The 17,526-nt window shown below is 49.8% G+C and overlaps 6 protein-coding genes across 6 annotated transcripts; 3 read left to right on the plus strand and 3 right to left on the minus strand.

The window, feature by feature from the left end:
• Window positions 1–488: 488 nt before the first annotated feature.
• On the plus strand, window positions 489–1,884 carry VFPPC_04856 (alpha/beta hydrolase fold protein; the record flags this gene model as incomplete). Its single annotated transcript, XM_022428420.1, has 3 exons — window positions 489–491; window positions 609–723; window positions 782–1,884. The coding sequence occupies 3 exons, from the start codon at window positions 489–491 to the stop codon at window positions 1,882–1,884; spliced, it is 1,221 nt and encodes a 406-aa protein (XP_022284493.1).
• A 1,087-nt stretch (window positions 1,885–2,971) lies between these two features.
• Window positions 2,972–4,779, plus strand: VFPPC_04857 (cytochrome P450; the record flags this gene model as incomplete). Its single annotated transcript, XM_018284133.1, has 3 exons — window positions 2,972–3,273; window positions 3,340–3,774; window positions 3,834–4,779. The coding sequence occupies 3 exons, from the start codon at window positions 2,972–2,974 to the stop codon at window positions 4,777–4,779; spliced, it is 1,683 nt and encodes a 560-aa protein (XP_018145495.1).
• A 285-nt stretch (window positions 4,780–5,064) lies between these two features.
• On the minus strand, window positions 5,065–6,236 carry VFPPC_04858 (FAD dependent oxidoreductase superfamily; the record flags this gene model as incomplete). Its single annotated transcript, XM_018284134.1, has 3 exons — window positions 5,065–5,389; window positions 5,441–6,160; window positions 6,205–6,236. The coding sequence occupies 3 exons, from the start codon at window positions 6,234–6,236 to the stop codon at window positions 5,065–5,067; spliced, it is 1,077 nt and encodes a 358-aa protein (XP_018145496.1).
• A 610-nt stretch (window positions 6,237–6,846) lies between these two features.
• Window positions 6,847–8,040, plus strand: VFPPC_15857 (hypothetical protein; the record flags this gene model as incomplete). Its single annotated transcript, XM_018293610.1, has 1 exon — window positions 6,847–8,040. One exon carries the CDS (start codon window positions 6,847–6,849, stop codon window positions 8,038–8,040), a length of 1,194 nt encoding a protein of 397 aa, XP_018145497.1.
• Window positions 8,041–8,201: 161 nt separating this feature from the next.
• VFPPC_04860 (peptidylarginine deiminase-like enzyme) lies at window positions 8,202–9,317 on the minus strand (the record flags this gene model as incomplete). The annotated part of the gene is made up of 1 exon (XM_018284135.1): window positions 8,202–9,317. The coding sequence occupies one exon, from the start codon at window positions 9,315–9,317 to the stop codon at window positions 8,202–8,204; it is 1,116 nt and encodes a 371-aa protein (XP_018145498.1).
• Window positions 9,318–9,878: 561 nt separating this feature from the next.
• Window positions 9,879–11,204, minus strand: VFPPC_04861 (peptidylarginine deiminase-like enzyme; the record flags this gene model as incomplete). Its single annotated transcript, XM_018284136.1, has 2 exons — window positions 9,879–11,103; window positions 11,158–11,204. 2 exons carry the CDS (start codon window positions 11,202–11,204, stop codon window positions 9,879–9,881), a joined length of 1,272 nt encoding a protein of 423 aa, XP_018145499.1.
• Between the last annotated feature and the right edge of the window lie 6,322 nt (window positions 11,205–17,526).

Here is a 17,526-nt window from a genome sequence, read left to right on the forward strand (position 1 = left end):
GACATCGCGGACCACCAGTGGGAGCATTGAAGGGTTGGGGCTGGAGTTTACCGAGGCATTCCCCCGCAACATGTCTGGCCCATCTCCAACCAGTTGACCCCTGGTGATGTAGCTGGAGAGTGGAGGAGCGGCGGGTCGCTGGGGAAATCACCAACATTGAACATCTTCTTCGAGCTTGGTGTCTCGGCCGGCTTTCGTAAGTTGACCCAGTGTCCTGTTTTGGAACTCTTCGCTTGCGCTGTTCCTACCATTCGGTTAGTACTAACCTAATCTTTGCGTCCTTATGCAGATGTAGCAGATTAAACATGCAATCACACGTGAAAAGCTCACCCACGCTTTGTCGCGGGTCTAGTCCGTCCCATCTTACTTTAAGACAAATATGTCGCGAGATACCGCGACATGAAGTAGTTGCTCCTGCAAACTGTTATTCCTACTGCCGACCCAATTGATAGTCTGTAGTGAGCAATCTCATTTTCACACCTTTTAAAATGGTATGTATCTGTTGATTCCTGAGATGATGCAGTTGCTGAAATCTCGGAGGGCTGGCTGAATGTCTCTGCTTGGGCTTATGCAAAATATTCGGCATGCTAATGCGAAGCATGATGTAGGCTGTCCAGAGTGCGCTGAGGGTCGAAGCTTTGGAAAGCTACCCACACCAAAATGGAAGACCAAAGCTTTCAATATGGGAATATGTAAAGCTGTTAGCCAAGGCAACCACCATCAGTACGTCCAACTTCTCCCGTATGCATCGTCAAGCTTATTTAACGTGTCGTCGTCACAGTCCCTCTGCGCATGGCGTTGTACATACTGCGAATAGTATATTTTTCGGCCAGACGAAAGTTCAACATCAAGTACTATGTGTTTTGCGCCATTGTTGATGTCGTCTTTACGACCTTCAATGATCGCGAAATCCAGATTTACTCGCATCCCACCATAGATGCCTATAACATGTGGGTAAATGGCAAGCTGGGGCGCACCAGAGAGCCTGCACTCCGGCAACGGCTTGTCCATGAAATCCAGCCGCTTGGTCACACTGGCGGCTCGCTTCTGTGGGTAGGAAACCGACGTAAGGCCAGCAAGATCGTGCTGTTCTTGCATGGCGGTGGGTATATTGCGCCAGCTCTTCGAGGCCACTATGAGTGGTGCTGGAATGCCTACGTTATGGCAGGCAGGGAAGCTGGAGTTGAGGTCGCAGTCGGTTGTCTCCAGTATACCCTTTTAAACGATGGTAGATTCCCTGTTCCTCTCGTGCAGGGCGCAGAAGCCCTTAGGTCGATTTTGGATTCCGGAGTCAACCCGTCTGATATCTACGTGGGCGGTGATTCTGCAGGGGGGAACCTGAGCTTGCAAATCTTGAGCCACATTCTCCATCCTTATGAAGGAATTTCCCCTCTGAAGTTATCCAAGCCTCTTGGAGGAGTCTTCCTAGTTTCGCCTTGGTTGAGCAACAATGTTTACACCGACTCGTTCAATCGCAACAGTGGCCATGACATGATATCCTTTGGGGCCATGGATACTCTGGGCGCCGCCCTCTATGGCGAAGAGTTGATCAAAGCACATAAGGCAGATATCCTTGCCGGAGACTACTCCGCAGCGAACCCATACATGACCCCTCTGGATACTGACGAAGACTGGCTCGACGGTATTGGGGACATTACTTCCCACGTCTATCTCACCGTGGGGAAGAACGAGATTCTGTACGATCAGGGCGTCAAGTTGATTAGCCTTTTGCGGCGCAGAAATGCGACATGTAAAATTAGATTGGATGAGGCGGAGAAGGAGGCTCACGACTTTATTCTCATTGAGAACATATTTGGAAAGCCAGGGGATGCGACGTCCAGGATGAAGGATTGGTTCAAGGGGGTTATCACGACCCGTCATTGACGAATGGGAACATGCCGATGTAATGTTTTGATAGAACCGAACGTATGTATTATCGAATTATTGAACTTTTGGCCAAGTTTCGGTGATACATGCTCGTCAGCAAGTGTTCATTGGTCGGGTCATAACGCAACGTCCGTGTCGTGTCGGAGGTCAAATCGGCACCTTGGGATGTAAGGACATGCAACTGGACCAACACGAAGACAGATAACTCTGCGCCCGTATTGTGGCAAACGTGAGCACAGCTAGAGATTGACTGGCTTAGTAATACGAATGAATACTTTATGGGGTCAAATATCAAGTACCAAGTTTAGTGATGCCTAGATTCCTTCTTGAAGCGGAAGGCACGACTTCTGTTAGGCGTAGGGAAGGAGCCATTGTGCTGGACAAGGTCAGCGTTTCACAAATGACATACTTGTCAAGTAGAGTATCTTTATTCATCAATGTGTCCCGACAACCCCCAAAAGATATGATTCGTATATGTTCATGTAGATTGCCATCTCACTGCTTTGGCCTACCGACCGTGACTACACAATGATGCAGTCGACGGCAATTGTCGACCCAGCGGCCCTGGCGCCCGGCCGGAAGCAACTGGAATGACACCAGCAGATGCAGCTTGGGTTGACGCCGAATTTTCAAGCATTGATTTGCCACGATTATTTCTTATCCGTTTCATTTCTTATTGGCCATTCAACTGGTCAAAGCTAGTCCGATAGCTGTCGCTGGCCGGCCGACTGCAATCATGCTCATCCTTCAGACCTCATTCCGTGTCCGTTCGGAGCCACCACTACCATGCACGGCACGGCACGGCACCGACATTAATGGTTGTAAACCGTACGACCCATACAGGAATGCAAACGCATGTTTTGGAGAAGACAGTAAGCTAGCCAGGTATGATTCATGTTACTTATAAGAGAATCTGAGCTCCTCAGCACTTAACTCTTGGTCAACGGGTAATACATCCGGCCAGTCAGAGACCACATCTAAAACTAATCTGACCTAATTTCCTATCAAACGACATCCTGATCTATTCTTTTCCTTCTTTGATTTGTATGACTTAGAAAGTCTGGCCGATTTACGAGTAGCAGCCATGGCAGCCGTTCAGCAAACTTTCGGCACACCGTTGGCCATGGCGGATTCTTCCATTATTGGTGCCGCTAATGCCACGGTTCGTGACAGTGGTATTGTCGCCACTGCCGTGACCGAGTTTCAACAATCTCCTATTCGATATACAGTTTCAGCTCTTCTTGTCACATTCCTCGTCTATCTGTACAGACAGTCAATTCCAGAGCTGGACGCCAAGGAGCCTCCATTGATGCTGCCTCGAATTCCTTACATTGGCCACCTTGTCGGCCTTATTAAAAACCAAGCAGAGTACTACACGGATTTGCAGTAAGTAGAACTAAATGAAGCAAAAGCACTGGGGCCACAGCAATGGGAACTGATGAAACGAAATAGCAAGAAGACTGGTGCTGCGATTGCTACCTTGCCCATGCTGGGTGGCAAGACCTATGCCATTTGGGACCCTGCTCTTGTTCAGTCTGCTCTTCGGCAGAAGACTCTTAGTTTCGAGCCATTTGCTGTTGATTTCTTACAAACCATGCTGGGAATGAAAGAAGAGTCCTACAAAGCCTTCCGAGAGATTCCACAGCTTGTTATCGACTTTTTTGACGCTTTGCATGTAACAGTTCGTGGCGAGCCACTACATCGCATGAATGCAAATGCCCTCAACTACGTCTCATCCAGACTGGATGCTATGAAGGGAACGAAGAAGATTCCCGTCGATAATTTCTACTTGTGGTTGCGAGAGTTGATGACTTCCGCCACCACAACGGCTCTTATGGGCCGGAAGAACCCTCTGCTCAAGGATCCAACGCTTGTTGACGATTTGTGGTACGTATCATCTATGATTTGTAAAGAAAACTGTGAACACTGAGTTGAATTGGTTTCAGGACCTGGGAGAACGCCATCCCTAACATGCTCATCACCCCATACCACTCTGTCACCAATGCGGCGGCTTTCCAGTCTCGTGAGAAACTGCAGAAGGAGTTGGGCAACTACTATGCCACTCGGGGCGACCAGGATGAGACTACGGCTGCTGTAACTCGCGAGAGGGCTGTGGTCCTTCGAAAGTACGGTCTTCCCGATAGCGAAATTGGCAGGTTCGAAGCTAGTTTGCTTCAACTGGCAACTGGAAATACCATTCCCACTACGTTTTGGATGGTTGCCAATGTCTTTACTCGCTTCGATATTGTCGAGCGTCTTCGCAGAGAGCTCGATCCTCTTGTGCAGCGTAAGGAAGGAAGCAGCATCGCCACCATTAACATTACCAAGTTTGATGAAATGTGCCCGCTGCTCGTCAGCTGCTACCGCGAGTCTATCCGTCTGTCTAATCATGCGTTGTGCGTTCGACGAGTAATGGAAGAGACCATCATTTCAAACGGAAGAGGAGAAACCTATGTTTTAAAGAAGGGATCAGACGTCCAAATTCCCGCTGGATACACCCACCGCACAGAAGACGTTTGGGGACCGAATGCCTCGGAGTATGAAGCGGATCGTTTCGTCAACCGTCAGGCCAAACTCTCCGCCCAGGCTGAAAAGAATAAGAGATCTGCGTATATCCCCTTTGGTGGTGGAAAGCACCTCTGCCCTGGTCGCAATTTTGCCTTTGCTGAAATTCTGGGAACCGCTGCCGCTCTCGTCTTGGCTTTTGATATGTCGGCGGATGGACATGGCGCCCCAGTTCAGCTGGCTAAAATGGCAAACACAACCATCATGGGTGGCGCATCAAAACCCGAGAAGCAGGGAGAGGGAATGAGTCTTGTTATCCAGCGTCGGCCCGGGTGGGAGGACGTCACTTTTGAGTTTGAGGTTGTTGGCAACCAGAGTGAACAGTGAGCGAACAAGATGGACTCGAGGAGAAATGAGAATATTCGCTGCAGGTCGGCTGATGGTTATGACCATTCAATGGTTAGTTGGGTATCAATCAGTGTTTCCCTTGACATTATCTTGTTGCTTTTAGGGCGTTTTTGTATAATTGTTGGGCAGGTAGCCATGAATTTAATGGATGAAATATAATGGTGGCAGCTACAACTCGTGCAGACCGAAAACAAGATAATCACCCAATATAAGCAACGGGAAAAATCGTCAAATCAATTTCTTTCCACATACGTTTTCGACAATCTACACTCCCCTAACCAAGGCAGAAATCTTCGTGGCAACCCCCCAGCTAATCTTATACCCGCTTGGCCCAGCGCCATAACAATGCACAACATGCAAATTTCTCTTCCCATTATGAAGACCATCTTGAGCAGTTTCAACAATCTCAATAATCTCTGATTCAAGGCGCATGCCTCCCTTCCTCATCGGTCTCCGCCCAACATACGCTTCTTTGACATGTATTTCTGGCTTGGCATTATTTCCAGGAGCTTGCTGCAGGATGTCAGGACAAATAGCCGCTACACGCCGTAATATTTCTTCCGTTGCTGCTGTCGAGTTATGCGGTGACCTATTCCTATTAGAAAATTACGCTTACAGCAGTGAATATCTCAACACTCACCAATTATTAGGCTCCTTTGTCCCTCCGATGACTGTCCCCCCTCCTAGAGGACGAGGAATAACCACTGTCGCGTGTCCGTCCGCACAATGATGGGAAACAGTACGCTGGTATGTGTTTTCAATGAGGATAAACTGCCCTCTAGACGGGAAACAAGCTGCGTCGCCGAAGCCAATACCACTTGCATTCACCACAATTTCAGGTGGCGCCAAGTCCTCACGATATCGGGTAGCAACAAACACTGCTTCAGGAATGGCAGTCAATGTCTCTCGAACAAAGACTACTCCATTGTCCTCGGCCTTCCTCTGCAACCACTTCAAATAAACGGGTGAGTTTAGAACCCAAGCATCGTAGGTTAACCCAGCCTTGATAGAGCTTTTCGGCAATTCACTCGGTTTCAAGATCCGGAAACCAGGCCAGGACGAGAACATCTCCATGTCCTTTGCAGAGAGATCCGACTCAAAGTACTCCACTGCGGGAATAAATTCCACACCAGACGATGTATCCGATTCAGACACATGCTTCAACTTGTCGAACGTCTGGTGCATGTATGTATTTTCAAGGGCATCTTTCTCGTTATTTACAGGTGTAGGACGGAAATGGGCTCCCGCTCTGGGGGAAGAGTACTCGATGGCCCAGTCGCCGGGGAGATGTGTAGCGAGAACGGTGACATTGTGGGATTGGGAGAGTTCGAGGGCGGAAGTGAGGCCGATTACCCCCGCGCTGGGGATGTCAGCGATGGTTTGGTGGTTTGAGGAGATACTTACCCGATGATGACGACGTGTGGTTTTGAGGACATAGTGAGGTGGTTTACATCAATGATGTTTAGGGTATCAAGGGGAAGAATATTTGGCTCATTGTGGATAAGAGGCGGTGTTTTCTTGAAAGGCGCGATTGATGTCAATTGTGGCCGATGCCGCAAAATGTGTCAGCTCGGCGTAATGGTTGCTACGAACAAAAATTGACTAACGACTATGCGATGAATATCTAGGCCGGGACATGTTCTTTTCCGCATTGGTTAAGGAACGGTGTAATTTGAGAATTGTAAAACACTTTGGCTGTAGTATCTGCCATTGTAAGCTCTCCTTGCTGACTATGACTCTACACCGATCTTTGACTGTATCCGCTTGACGATGGCGATGTTGGACCATACACATACCCGTGCTCTTGGCAGCGACGGATATTCAAGGTGCTTAACTCTACCCGACTATCGTGTGAGCAAAAGACTAACAACGGGGATGCGTCCAGTGCGCTGTCTTGGCTTTAAAGGCCATGCGTCTTTCCTGCCATAGGACCGCCATCTTGATCACCAGCTTGATCACGACTCATCGAGTCATTCCCGGTAACGACATCGGCTTCCAGAGCCATCCAAAGCGCATCGCATACTCCCACAGTCCTCCAATCCCATGATGGATTATCCCATACGCGGCTTAGATCGTCAAACGCCCCCCTTTCTGCCTCTAGAAATCGCCCTCCACATCATCGAATGTCTTCGCCCAGAGCGAAACAACACGGTACTCCCGCCCTCGCACGAAATCACCAAGACGCTTCTCTCAGCTAGACTAGTTTGCCACGCAGTCAACTCGACAGCAGTCAAGATACTACACCAACATGCCATGTACATTGGGACAAACGAACAGGCACAGGTCCTGTCCGCCAACCTGATAGATTCAACTCTGAAGCCCGGCATATCCAACGCTTTCAAGAGTTTATGGTCCGATTTCGATACCGTGACAAACCTAGTTCTGTCACTTTTCCCATACCCAGACGAAGATGAGGGTACTCATAAACGGCCAGCGGCACAAATCGCCGCCAATCAAGTCCAGCGAGATAACCTGGACGACGAAAGTGACTCACAAAGTGACGCCGAAATCATCTCCCCCTTAAACGACATGCCAACTGCACTCGCCCTGCGTGACATTCTACTCACAGCAGCACCATCCCTTCGCTCACTCGTCATAAACATTCCCCTGCGGAGTTTGTACCCCGAAGATGACCACCGCTTCGTCCGCCCCATAATCCGCCAGGGCTTCGAAGGACTTACCAATCTAGAAGAATTCTGCAGCATCCAAGATGAGCTCTATCTAGATGTGTTCCACGGACAAGACCCAGTCTGGGCTGATTACTGGCCAAAGCTACGGCGTTTACAACTATACAACCCCATGATTGACGCCGACAGCGGTATATGGACGCATATGGCGCGCCTGCCGTCCCTGGAAACGGTGGTGTTTGTTCGCGCTGATCCGGGAGACTTGGATATGCTGAACTTGAAGGAAATGTGGCTTGATGCCGTGAATGCGGAAGTATCTAGACCAAACGGCGTTCAGACAGCAAGATCGAAGAACATTACGATCATAATGGTGAATGTTCCGCCGAGTCAGCCTGATTATGCGCACTTTAAAGAGAATTGGCGAGCGCTAGATCCGGACGGTAATGCCAGGGTGCTTCTTAAGGATGTTCCTGTTCCGAAGAAATATCGGAAGAGTAAGAGGGAATGGAAATGGAGTCTGGATCCGATTGTCACGACGCAGGATTGCGTGCTGGGTTGGGCGGCGGATGGTGTTTTGTGGGATGATGAAGATGGGACGCGGGAGGTTGCCTAGCGATACGAATGCGTTATGATTTTGTAATGTAAGCACGAGTTTTGCCGTTAAATATTGGAATGCTTCACATCGTGATACTAACATGGGTGCCATGCTCAACATCATCCAGCTACCCAGACAATGATATATACTCTTACAAACAAGTCAAGACATATAAATGCCTAAAACCCTTCCCATAAAGGCATCTCCTGCGAAGAACAATGAATCCCACCCCCCAACAGCGGCAACTCCCCAATCCAAACCGGCACAACCTCCCTCTCCCTCCCAAACACCCTCCTCACAACCTCCACCGCCCTTCTATCCGTCTCCTCATCCCCAAACTGCGGCAATATAACACCGCCATTCACAATCAGAAAATTCACATAACTATGCACAGGTCTATACCCGTACTGACCCTTAATAACGCCCAGATACTCCTCCGGGACAAGCTTTTCTATCCTCGGCTCCTGAACCTCCACGATTTCCAACCTCCTCCCCCGTGCATCTGAAGCGGATGCCAAAATCTGTCGAGCTTCAGCGTACGCATTCTTCCATGGGCCGGGGTCCTCTGTCTGACTGGGCGTTGATACGAGAACCACGCCTGGACGAACAAAGCGCGCGTAGGCATCGATATGGAAATCCGTAGAATCGCCGTTCTTTAGTCCTGGTATCCAGATGAATTTGGTGACTCCTAGGGTGCGAGAGAGCTCAGCCTCGATTTGGGACTTGGTCTGGCCGGGGTTTCTGTTGTCGTTCATGAGAGAGCTTTCGCTGGCCATGAGTGTGCCCTCGCCATCTATTTCAAGAGCTCCTCCTTCGGTGGTAATGGACGATGAGACCGGTGGAATGCCAACATCTTGGAGATATCTCCCGGCGAGAGCACTACACGTCTCAGAGTTGAACTTGTCCCCCCACCCATTGAAGTTGTACACCACACCGTGCAACTTCTTTCCCTTGGGATTGTGTTGCAATGTAAACGTAGGCGCGATATCTCTCATCCACAGGTCTAATTGCTCTCCGGCGACGGGATGAACACGTATCTCATGAGCGTGCTTGGCTTCTTTTGCCGCAAACCGTCTCTCGGCTTCTCCTTGGCGCTCCCGGTCGACAAGCAGCGTCACGGGCTCAAAACGAGAAACAGCTTCTGCGATGGAACATATGTCATTTGTGGCGCGGGACAAGGACATGCGGTCGTCTTGGTATGGCGCTGCTTTGGCGGATGGCCAGGCGAGGATTGTGCGGGCGTGTCTGGCCCATTCTGCTGGGCGGCAGAAGGACGCGAGGCGGTTTTGAGCCATTGGCACGGATGAAAAGAAGTTGATGGATGAGTTGAGGATAAAGTTTTATGAGTTTATGTGTCATTGTTTCGTTGGTCGAGGACCTCGAATGCGAAATGCGACGAATTGGTGGGACCGGGCGATACCTGAGGATGGCGGAAGGCATCCATGCTAAACTAATTGACTTCACAGGAATGTATGTGTTCTTGGTAAGATTTGTTTGCATTTGCTGCCAGTCGCTTTACACACTTGAGCTCTTCCTTGTTAATTGATAACGCGCTAAATGTCCATAATTATTCTACACGCTCAATTCGCACCATGACCACGACCCAAATCGCCCCAAGTTTCTTGCGCTTGGTCCTGCGTCTCGTCCGGTGACGGCCAGCCATCCAAGGAACAAAACATCTAAAGAACTAGTCGGAAATTTTTCAATATCAAGTGTCCGGTTTCCTCATTTCCATAGCCTTACCTTCAGGGAAACAGAAATAACGAACAATCTTGTCGCTCAAACTCCATCCGTACATCATAGACACTTTCACCCAAACAACAGATTGGAAAAAACATCAAAAGACACCCACTTCTTTATCCTCTATTCCGAGATCGCTTATGCTCGATATTTTCGTCGTCAACACCCTTCTCGCTGAGCGTGCCGTCATGACAAGCAGCACGAGGTACGTTACAAAGGGAACCGTCTCGATTTCGCTTCAGTCGAGGACCATGAATTGATGTCCACGGGATGCCCTTTGCGCTGAGGTCCCGCGGACTGTTTACAATCTTTGCAGCAATCTCTGGTTCCTGCAACAAAGCCCATCTTAGTATCAGATTGTGGTGTTCCGCGTGCTGGGTTTCCCCGGCTGCCTTTGCTGATTTGACCGGCTTTGAGGTTCCGCAATCGAGGCTGGTAAAGGTTGACCCAGATGTTTCGCGTATTCTGGTTCTTGTATGAGAGCCCCCAGCGTTATCTGTGTAATTGAGAACTTTTCCGGTCGTATGCGCATTGTAGCGGCCGTTTCCTAAAGAGGCATTGAGGTTGATATTGCTTGGCAGGGAAGCATATCTGCTGTTGGCTTCGTTGGCCTCAGAAAACCTTCCATGTTCCGTTTCAGGCGGATCTTCGGTATTATCTAAAATCCTCATCGGCCGGAGGTCTGCTATCGTTGTAGGCCCAATATGCTGAAAATGGACGTCGCAGCAATAACACTCGAAGCTCATGTACTCAATCCATGTCGTCCATTCATCCTGTCTGCCCATATCCATGTCAAAAGTGAACGATTTAGTAAAACCGCAGTGGCTCAATCGCCGTTTAGCTTTGGCCACATGCGCTTCAAACTTCGTTGACTTCGAAATGTATCCACTCCTAGAAGGTGAATAATTGCCTTCATCGCTTGATTCCTCCAAGGGTAGATTGCGCGTGTCCTCTATGTCACGGTTGGATTGTTGCCAAGCTTTGAAACGCTGCCAATTATATAGCTGCTGTTGGAAGACGTCTTTCCAATCTATCGTGGAGCTCGTCAATGGGTTCCTTATCCAAGGCCCTAGGATCGAACGGTATCGGCCAGGGTATTGCGATATGGAATTTGTTTCTCCAAGTGGGCAGACCGGCCGGCCGCCTGCCTTGATGAGGGTATTATATGCTTCGAGGATCTCGAACTCTTCACGTCCGGGGCTGTATGTCTTTGACCTCGTTGATGAGGCGGGTTGGGTATATCCATCGTTTTCGGCCGACATCTCATCCAAGCTTTGCAATATGCTGTCAAATTGAGGTGGGACATATTCTCCAGCTTCTCGATCTCTTTGGACGAGGTCTCTAGAGAAGCAATATCAGTTGCACGCCCGGGAAGTTGTGAAATTGCGTGCTTACTTTAGATTTTGCAAAAGTTCCCTGTTGTCTTCTTTGCAAAACACCATTTTGTGGGATTTATGCTCCTCGTACCGAGCAAGATCCGGGAAGTAGTTCAAAGGAGAAAGATGGTGGCATATGAGACTGGCCCATCTGTCGCGACTAAAGGGGCCAGCAGTATTAGAGCGAATTGGAGGCAAAAGTGTTTCCTGCGTCAAGACTCTCTTTAGGAATATAGTCTCCTGCGCCCTCGCTGCAGGTGGTGTTCGTCATCGATCGTGAGATGGTTGCTCGTCGTGTTACACTGCGTGTGGAATGCTCTCTTGCTTGGAGATGGCTGTCATCACCTATCCTTATTCTGTCACAATGTAGAAGAAGGATTCGTGCGACACGATGTTATAATTGCTTTTTTGTCTCGCAAAAAGCCATGCCAAATGCCGATGGAAGACTACCAAAATGTTCCGCACTCCGACTTCGACTAGAAACGAGGCAGCCGTCGTACAACTAAGAAACATGGTTCACTCTCAAAATACCTTCCTGGGGGAACGATGAGGGTAAATACTACATTGAGGGTGGTATGGCAAAAGCAAAACTTCAGCGTCGTGATATCCGAACACGGCGAGTCACCGCAGCTTGGCTTGCGGTGCCTGTAGACCGGTGTGGCAACAGAGACGCGCTGGAAAACTTGCATACCTACTGCAGGAAGCCAGACACGGAACAATCGATATTCAATACTAGGTTTTCATTGCTTGATGTTGAATTGACCCCATGGGTGTCAACCTGTTGGTTTCAAAGATGCAACAAAGGGTGGCGCATAACCAGCGACCGGTCAAGATTAGCCCTGGCACACGGCGACCAATGTTGGGGTATTGAAGCCGATCGTGTCGCTGACAAGACAAGCTCATAACTCTCAACTGCAGTGCCGCCGTGACCGCAGCCTTGGGTGCAAGACAGCAGGGGACCGTGAAAGGCGGATTCTTGGGAATCGCATGGGAATCGATGCGCATCATGTGTCGGAGACTGAGACACCGGTGAGGAAGCTGCATGAGGCTATCTTGTGTGGTTGCGCTCAACAAAATGCCACACATCAACATCAACGCTCCTTTCCCGGCTCTAATACTGGAGCCAATCGCAAAAGCAGAAGGCGATCCGATCTGTCGACAGAATCATTCGAACTGCGGATCTAAACCCCGACCCAAGGAATTTTTGATTGTAACATTCTGGGGTCGTACTGTAGGCACTACACTATGCCTTGCCCAGAGTCAACAGGGAGTAGGGCATAAAAAGTGTACCGTGTATCTGGTAATACATAATTGCACATTGTGATGTTCTAGTGGGAACTCGCAGTCGGGCAAATGCATTCTGCCCGGACTGTCGAATGCAAATATCGACTTGATTTAGCCGGGATGAATCAAGCGTGCATTAGCATCCAGTTGGCTGGTGATCCCTGATCTGCTCAAGCCAACTCTTGTAAACATATGCCATGAACTGTATGAAGCAATTCCTCATCTGACACGAAGTTAGAAAGTTTCGGACTTGCACCGAGATGCCGAACCGTTGAACTGGCTAAAACGTACCACATATCACGAATACATAGTTGTGCGTTTCAAGAGAATGTCAAGGTGTTGCCCTGGCTGCAAACCATCCGAGTTGCGCTTCAGTAAACAAACCATTTGCATGTCAACAGGGCCTTTCGTGAGGCTGTCGAAACAGTCTCGAAATGAAATCTGGTTGGCAAAGGGGACATCGGGGGTCGCAGTAGTTGTGGTGCCGATACCCTCATTTAACTTCGGCGGTTGGTTTGCTCAACCCTGTTAGTTGCACTCTGATGCTTTCGAATGATGCTTTCCAGTTCTGAAAATCATGCCCGATGTAGGGATGAGAGACTGTGGCACAAATGTTGGAAAGATACAACAGCCTGGTTGAGGTACAAGTGCTCCATGAACGATGAACAGGTTCTGTATACTGTAGTAACTTGTAGTACTGTACCTCGCGCCTGGTAGGTATATTTGACGGGCTAGATTAGTGCACAGACTGACAAAAGAAACAACTCCGTCAGGAGGTAGCACTTGATTATTGGTATTTAGCCTTGTGGGCGGAGGCTGAAGTAGATCAAGCCTTTTTGCCTCCACTTGGTCGACTTTAACGCCGAGTGGCCTCGATCCATGTTGTCAGGCTGGAGATACATACTCCATACCGTACCAATCAAGATGGCAACGCCTTGTATCGAATTTGCAGGAAGCAGCCTTCCAACGAGATAACCCTGAGCTCTGAAGTGCCCAAGACATTCTCCAAGTTGAAAAGTTTGGTTCACCAGATGTTTGACGTTGCAGCCCAGGCCGGAACGCAAAAAAAATTGGCGCTTTGGCGAGCTATTATTAGACATGGATCCCATTGTACGGAGTATTTATGGCACCAGACCAATTACTCTGCACGTCTGGTCGCATCCCAGAGAACCCTTCTCTGCCTTCGTGGCGCGGCGGTAAAGTGATTCAAAATCTATGGTTCCTCACGGCTTAAATTGAGCACTGCCCGCTGCACTCATCACCGTTGGAGGGCGAATGGCTACATGCACTGGTCGTGCCTCGCTCGTCTTTCATCGGCAATAGGGCCAATCTCTGGCCTGGAGCCTCCAGATGTCCTCAACATCAACTGGGGGTAGAATTGCTGAAGATACAATGTATCCACAGCAATCATTGCCAGGTCTAAGACACTCATCAACTAACCGACGAAATCTGGCGCGACTCCTCAGCTAGTATCGTGGAGCAGAGGCTAATAACTCAATAGTATTTGATTCAGAGGCAGACAAGGGCAACTCCGCACTCGGTACGGAGCACAACGGCCAACTGGGCAGGCTTGGCTTTATGCCTCGCTAGACCAACAGTCAATCGCCACGCAACTTCGGCGCTGCAACTTGACTGTCATCGCATCTTTGTGTCCACAGACTGGCCCATGCCACATGGTACTGCAACGTCTCACTCCCACCACAATGTCTCCGTTACGAGTCCTTGTCATTTCCACGCGTTATGCTCTCGCCAGTTCTTTGTTGCTTTTGTAGAACCTTACTTGGTGCATGCTGCTGCTATCATTCGGCCTCTTGGCTGCGCACGCCTTTGGCTTTTCTAGCCTTGGCAGAGGCGAGCTGACACTTGGTATTCGTCGTCTTGTGTTGTCCTGTGGAGGCGAAGTTGGACCAGACGGCGGGTCCGTGACCTGGTGTACTGAATGACTGAATGACCTGGCTCCTTGGTGGCCTTTGCTTCTCAAGGTCCTTCCCGAAATCTTCATGCCCGCCTGTGCGGCTGCCTTTGTTGGAAGTCAAGACGCTCATCACTTCTAGCCTGGACCATTCTTCACCCCCATATCGCCGAAGACATAGGGTCTGTTGCTCGATTGCCTGCCACCCCCGGCCCTCATTGCAACCCAAACAAACTTGTTGATGCACCTTGGCATTTTCCGAACTAGGGACTTGGCAATAAGGTGTCTGGTTTGCCCGTTCTGGGCCGTCCACGCCGAACAGGTAGTGAGGGTGAGATCGCATTGAGCGGGTCAACTGGTCGCACTACTCCAAAGCCATGAGCTTTTTAGCTTTGCCTCCCTGTTTCGCAGTCGTTGATAGGCCAATACAGGCTATGTACATTATGTGCAGCCATGGAGGTCAGGCGCCCCAAACCTCGGATTGCTCGCTCTGGTTGGGCTGGCTTCTCGAGATCAGCATAGCCCATGCGCCAGGTGTGATGGCTGGCTATTCCGAGACCCAGCCCTGGCTCTGGCGTCGTGTTGGAGATGAAGCTCCGTGGCCCCTGATGGTAACAAAAGGGTCAGCCATCCCGGAATGCGGCAGGCTGCAAGATGTTGTTCTCTGGATGAATATTCCCGTTTGTGGAGTTATTACGGCTGCGTGTGGCTTACTACTTTGTTGTTTGACAGGAGCGCAATTACGCAAGCTGCCAGTGACAGTTTTCGACAATCTGTGAAGCAATTGCCTCCTGCTCAGAATATTGAAAGTCTGCGACTTATTTCATTTATTCCCTCTTGCCTTGTCAAGTCCTCGTGTCTCTTTTCCTTTAGAGCAGCGACTCCCGTCTCAGTCGCACCTGCCGCCTGTCCGCTTACTTCGCTTCTCCTTTCTGGAATCCTCCGAGACCCTGACGCAAGTCTCATTCCCAAGGTTACCACATCAGGCTGTCCACTGAGCACCTAGGTGATGCGGTCCATATCGTTAGGCGCAGCAGCGCTTGCGTTGCTGGGAACGGACTCGTTTGTCGCGGCCGAGGAAACTCTGTTACATGGCTTCTCGAAGGGTGTGAGAGGAGATGGCTTTTTGGCCATGCCTGTTGGAACGGTGCAGCGACCGCCAGGCATGAAGCGTGCCGCAAGTGCCTTTGAAGACAGGTTATACAACATGGAGTTTTTTTATGCGACAGATGGTGAGTCTCTTGGACAATCTGCGGAGTACTAATCCTATTACTCCGTGACTTTGCGTAGAAGCAAACTTGCTAACCGGTACGTCTCTGTGACAGTTGATATTGGAAACCCCCCTCAACGGGTTACGGTTCTTGTCGATACAGGTTCAAGCGAGTTATGGGTCAATCCTGACTGCAGAACGGCGAAGAGCCGAGACCAAGCGGAACAATGCGTGAAATTTGGCAAATACGATCCACGAAAGTCTCAAAACGCCATAGGTCCCTTTGGCAAAGAACAACTCAATTATGGTGATCCTTCCGACCCAAAGACCCAGACGTCAGCTACGATATACTACTACGCCGATGCAATCGCCCTGGGGGGTGCCAAAATTTCGAACCAAACATTTGGTGTCGTATCTCAAAGCAAGGGCCAGTCCCAAGGCATCATCGGCCTTGCCCCCGACTTGAAGGGAGGCTTCAATACCAACGAGCCATATACCCTTGTTCTGAGTTCCATGGCTGAGCAAGGCGTCATTGCTAGCCGAGTCTTTGCCCTAGACTTGCGCCATGCTGATAACCAGTACGGGGCTGTTATTTATGGCGGATTGGATCAAAGTAAATTCATCGGTACACTGGAGAAGCGGCCGATTGTCAAGGGTGTAGGAGGGGAGTGGCGTCTGGGGGTAGAATTGACGACCATCGGTGTTACTCTGTCATCGCCATCCAGCTTCAAAGTCGCCGGGGCCGATGCCAATGTCATGCTCGACTCAGGCACAACGATTACGCGCATGCATTCCGCCGTCGCCCAGCCTATCCTTGAGGCTCTGGGCGCTCAGGATGATGGTGAAGGCTATTACCAGGTGCCTTGCTCAATGAAGTCATCTGCAGGTAGCGTCGATTTTGGCTTCGGAAATAAGACCATTCGAGTACCGTTCAAGGACTTCATATTGGACTTGGGCGGGTCCTCCAGCACATGTTATGTCGGAATGGTCCTCACCACGGACCAACAGATCCTGGGAGATAGTGTTCTCCGAGCAGGGTACTTTGTTTTTGACTGGGACAACCAAGAGGTACATATCGCTCAAGCTGCCAACTGTGGCAAAAATAACATTGTTGCTGTTTCGTCTGGAAAGAGCGCCGTCCCTTCTGTTACTGGGAGTTGTAAAGAAGGCGACGCTGTTTTCACTGGAGGCACCACGGTAAGAATCACCAATATCGATGTTGCATACTTGGCTATGTACATGATGTTTTCCCCACAGCAAGCTAACAATTCTCAGGCAACTCGCACCAAGGGCAGTGCTCCTACCAAGGCCTACACGACGGTGTATACCATCACATCATGCCCAGCAATCGATCCTTCCTGCCAGACCGGCGTGGTGACGACACGGACAATCCAAGCGGCAGCTACAGGTGGTGGATCGGGCGGCGATGGTGATAGTGCAGGAGTAAGAGCCAACAGCGTGAGTGGTGTGCTGGCAGTGTTGGGGGCTTTGGTCATGGTATATAATGTTTTATAATGCACACAGCGCTCTTTGGTTCTTTCTCTGTTATGGTACATTTTTAGATTACATACACTTTATATAGATGATAGCAGGCATAATACAGTATAAGATACCCCATACCTGGATGCAGGCGATAGATGGCAAGTAATATTGTCCGTGTCCGGGATAGTGACATGGAATATGTCATTACACACGGATTGATGTCGAGCCAGGATAATAACCGCAGTTGACTGCCGTCATCCGATATGAAGGCGGCTACAGCCGAGGTTACAGTCAATCACGGCTGACCTCTATCTCCGCGTGCTCTGGATCGACGAAAATTAAAATTCCCGAGCCGCATGCCCATGAATCTGGGTGCCAGATAGCCTTAATTGCCGGGTTCCTGCCTCCGCTACTCCGTAGAGGAATTTACGATGCAGTTCTTCCTCCGGTGGAAGACAGGCTTTCCCAGTGCTCAGACGTCAAATGACATGCATCAACTT

Source organism: Pochonia chlamydosporia, chromosome 3 (genome assembly GCF_001653235.2).
Source record: "Pochonia chlamydosporia 170 chromosome 3, whole genome shotgun sequence".
Classification (NCBI taxonomy): domain Eukaryota; kingdom Fungi; phylum Ascomycota; class Sordariomycetes; order Hypocreales; family Clavicipitaceae; genus Pochonia; species Pochonia chlamydosporia.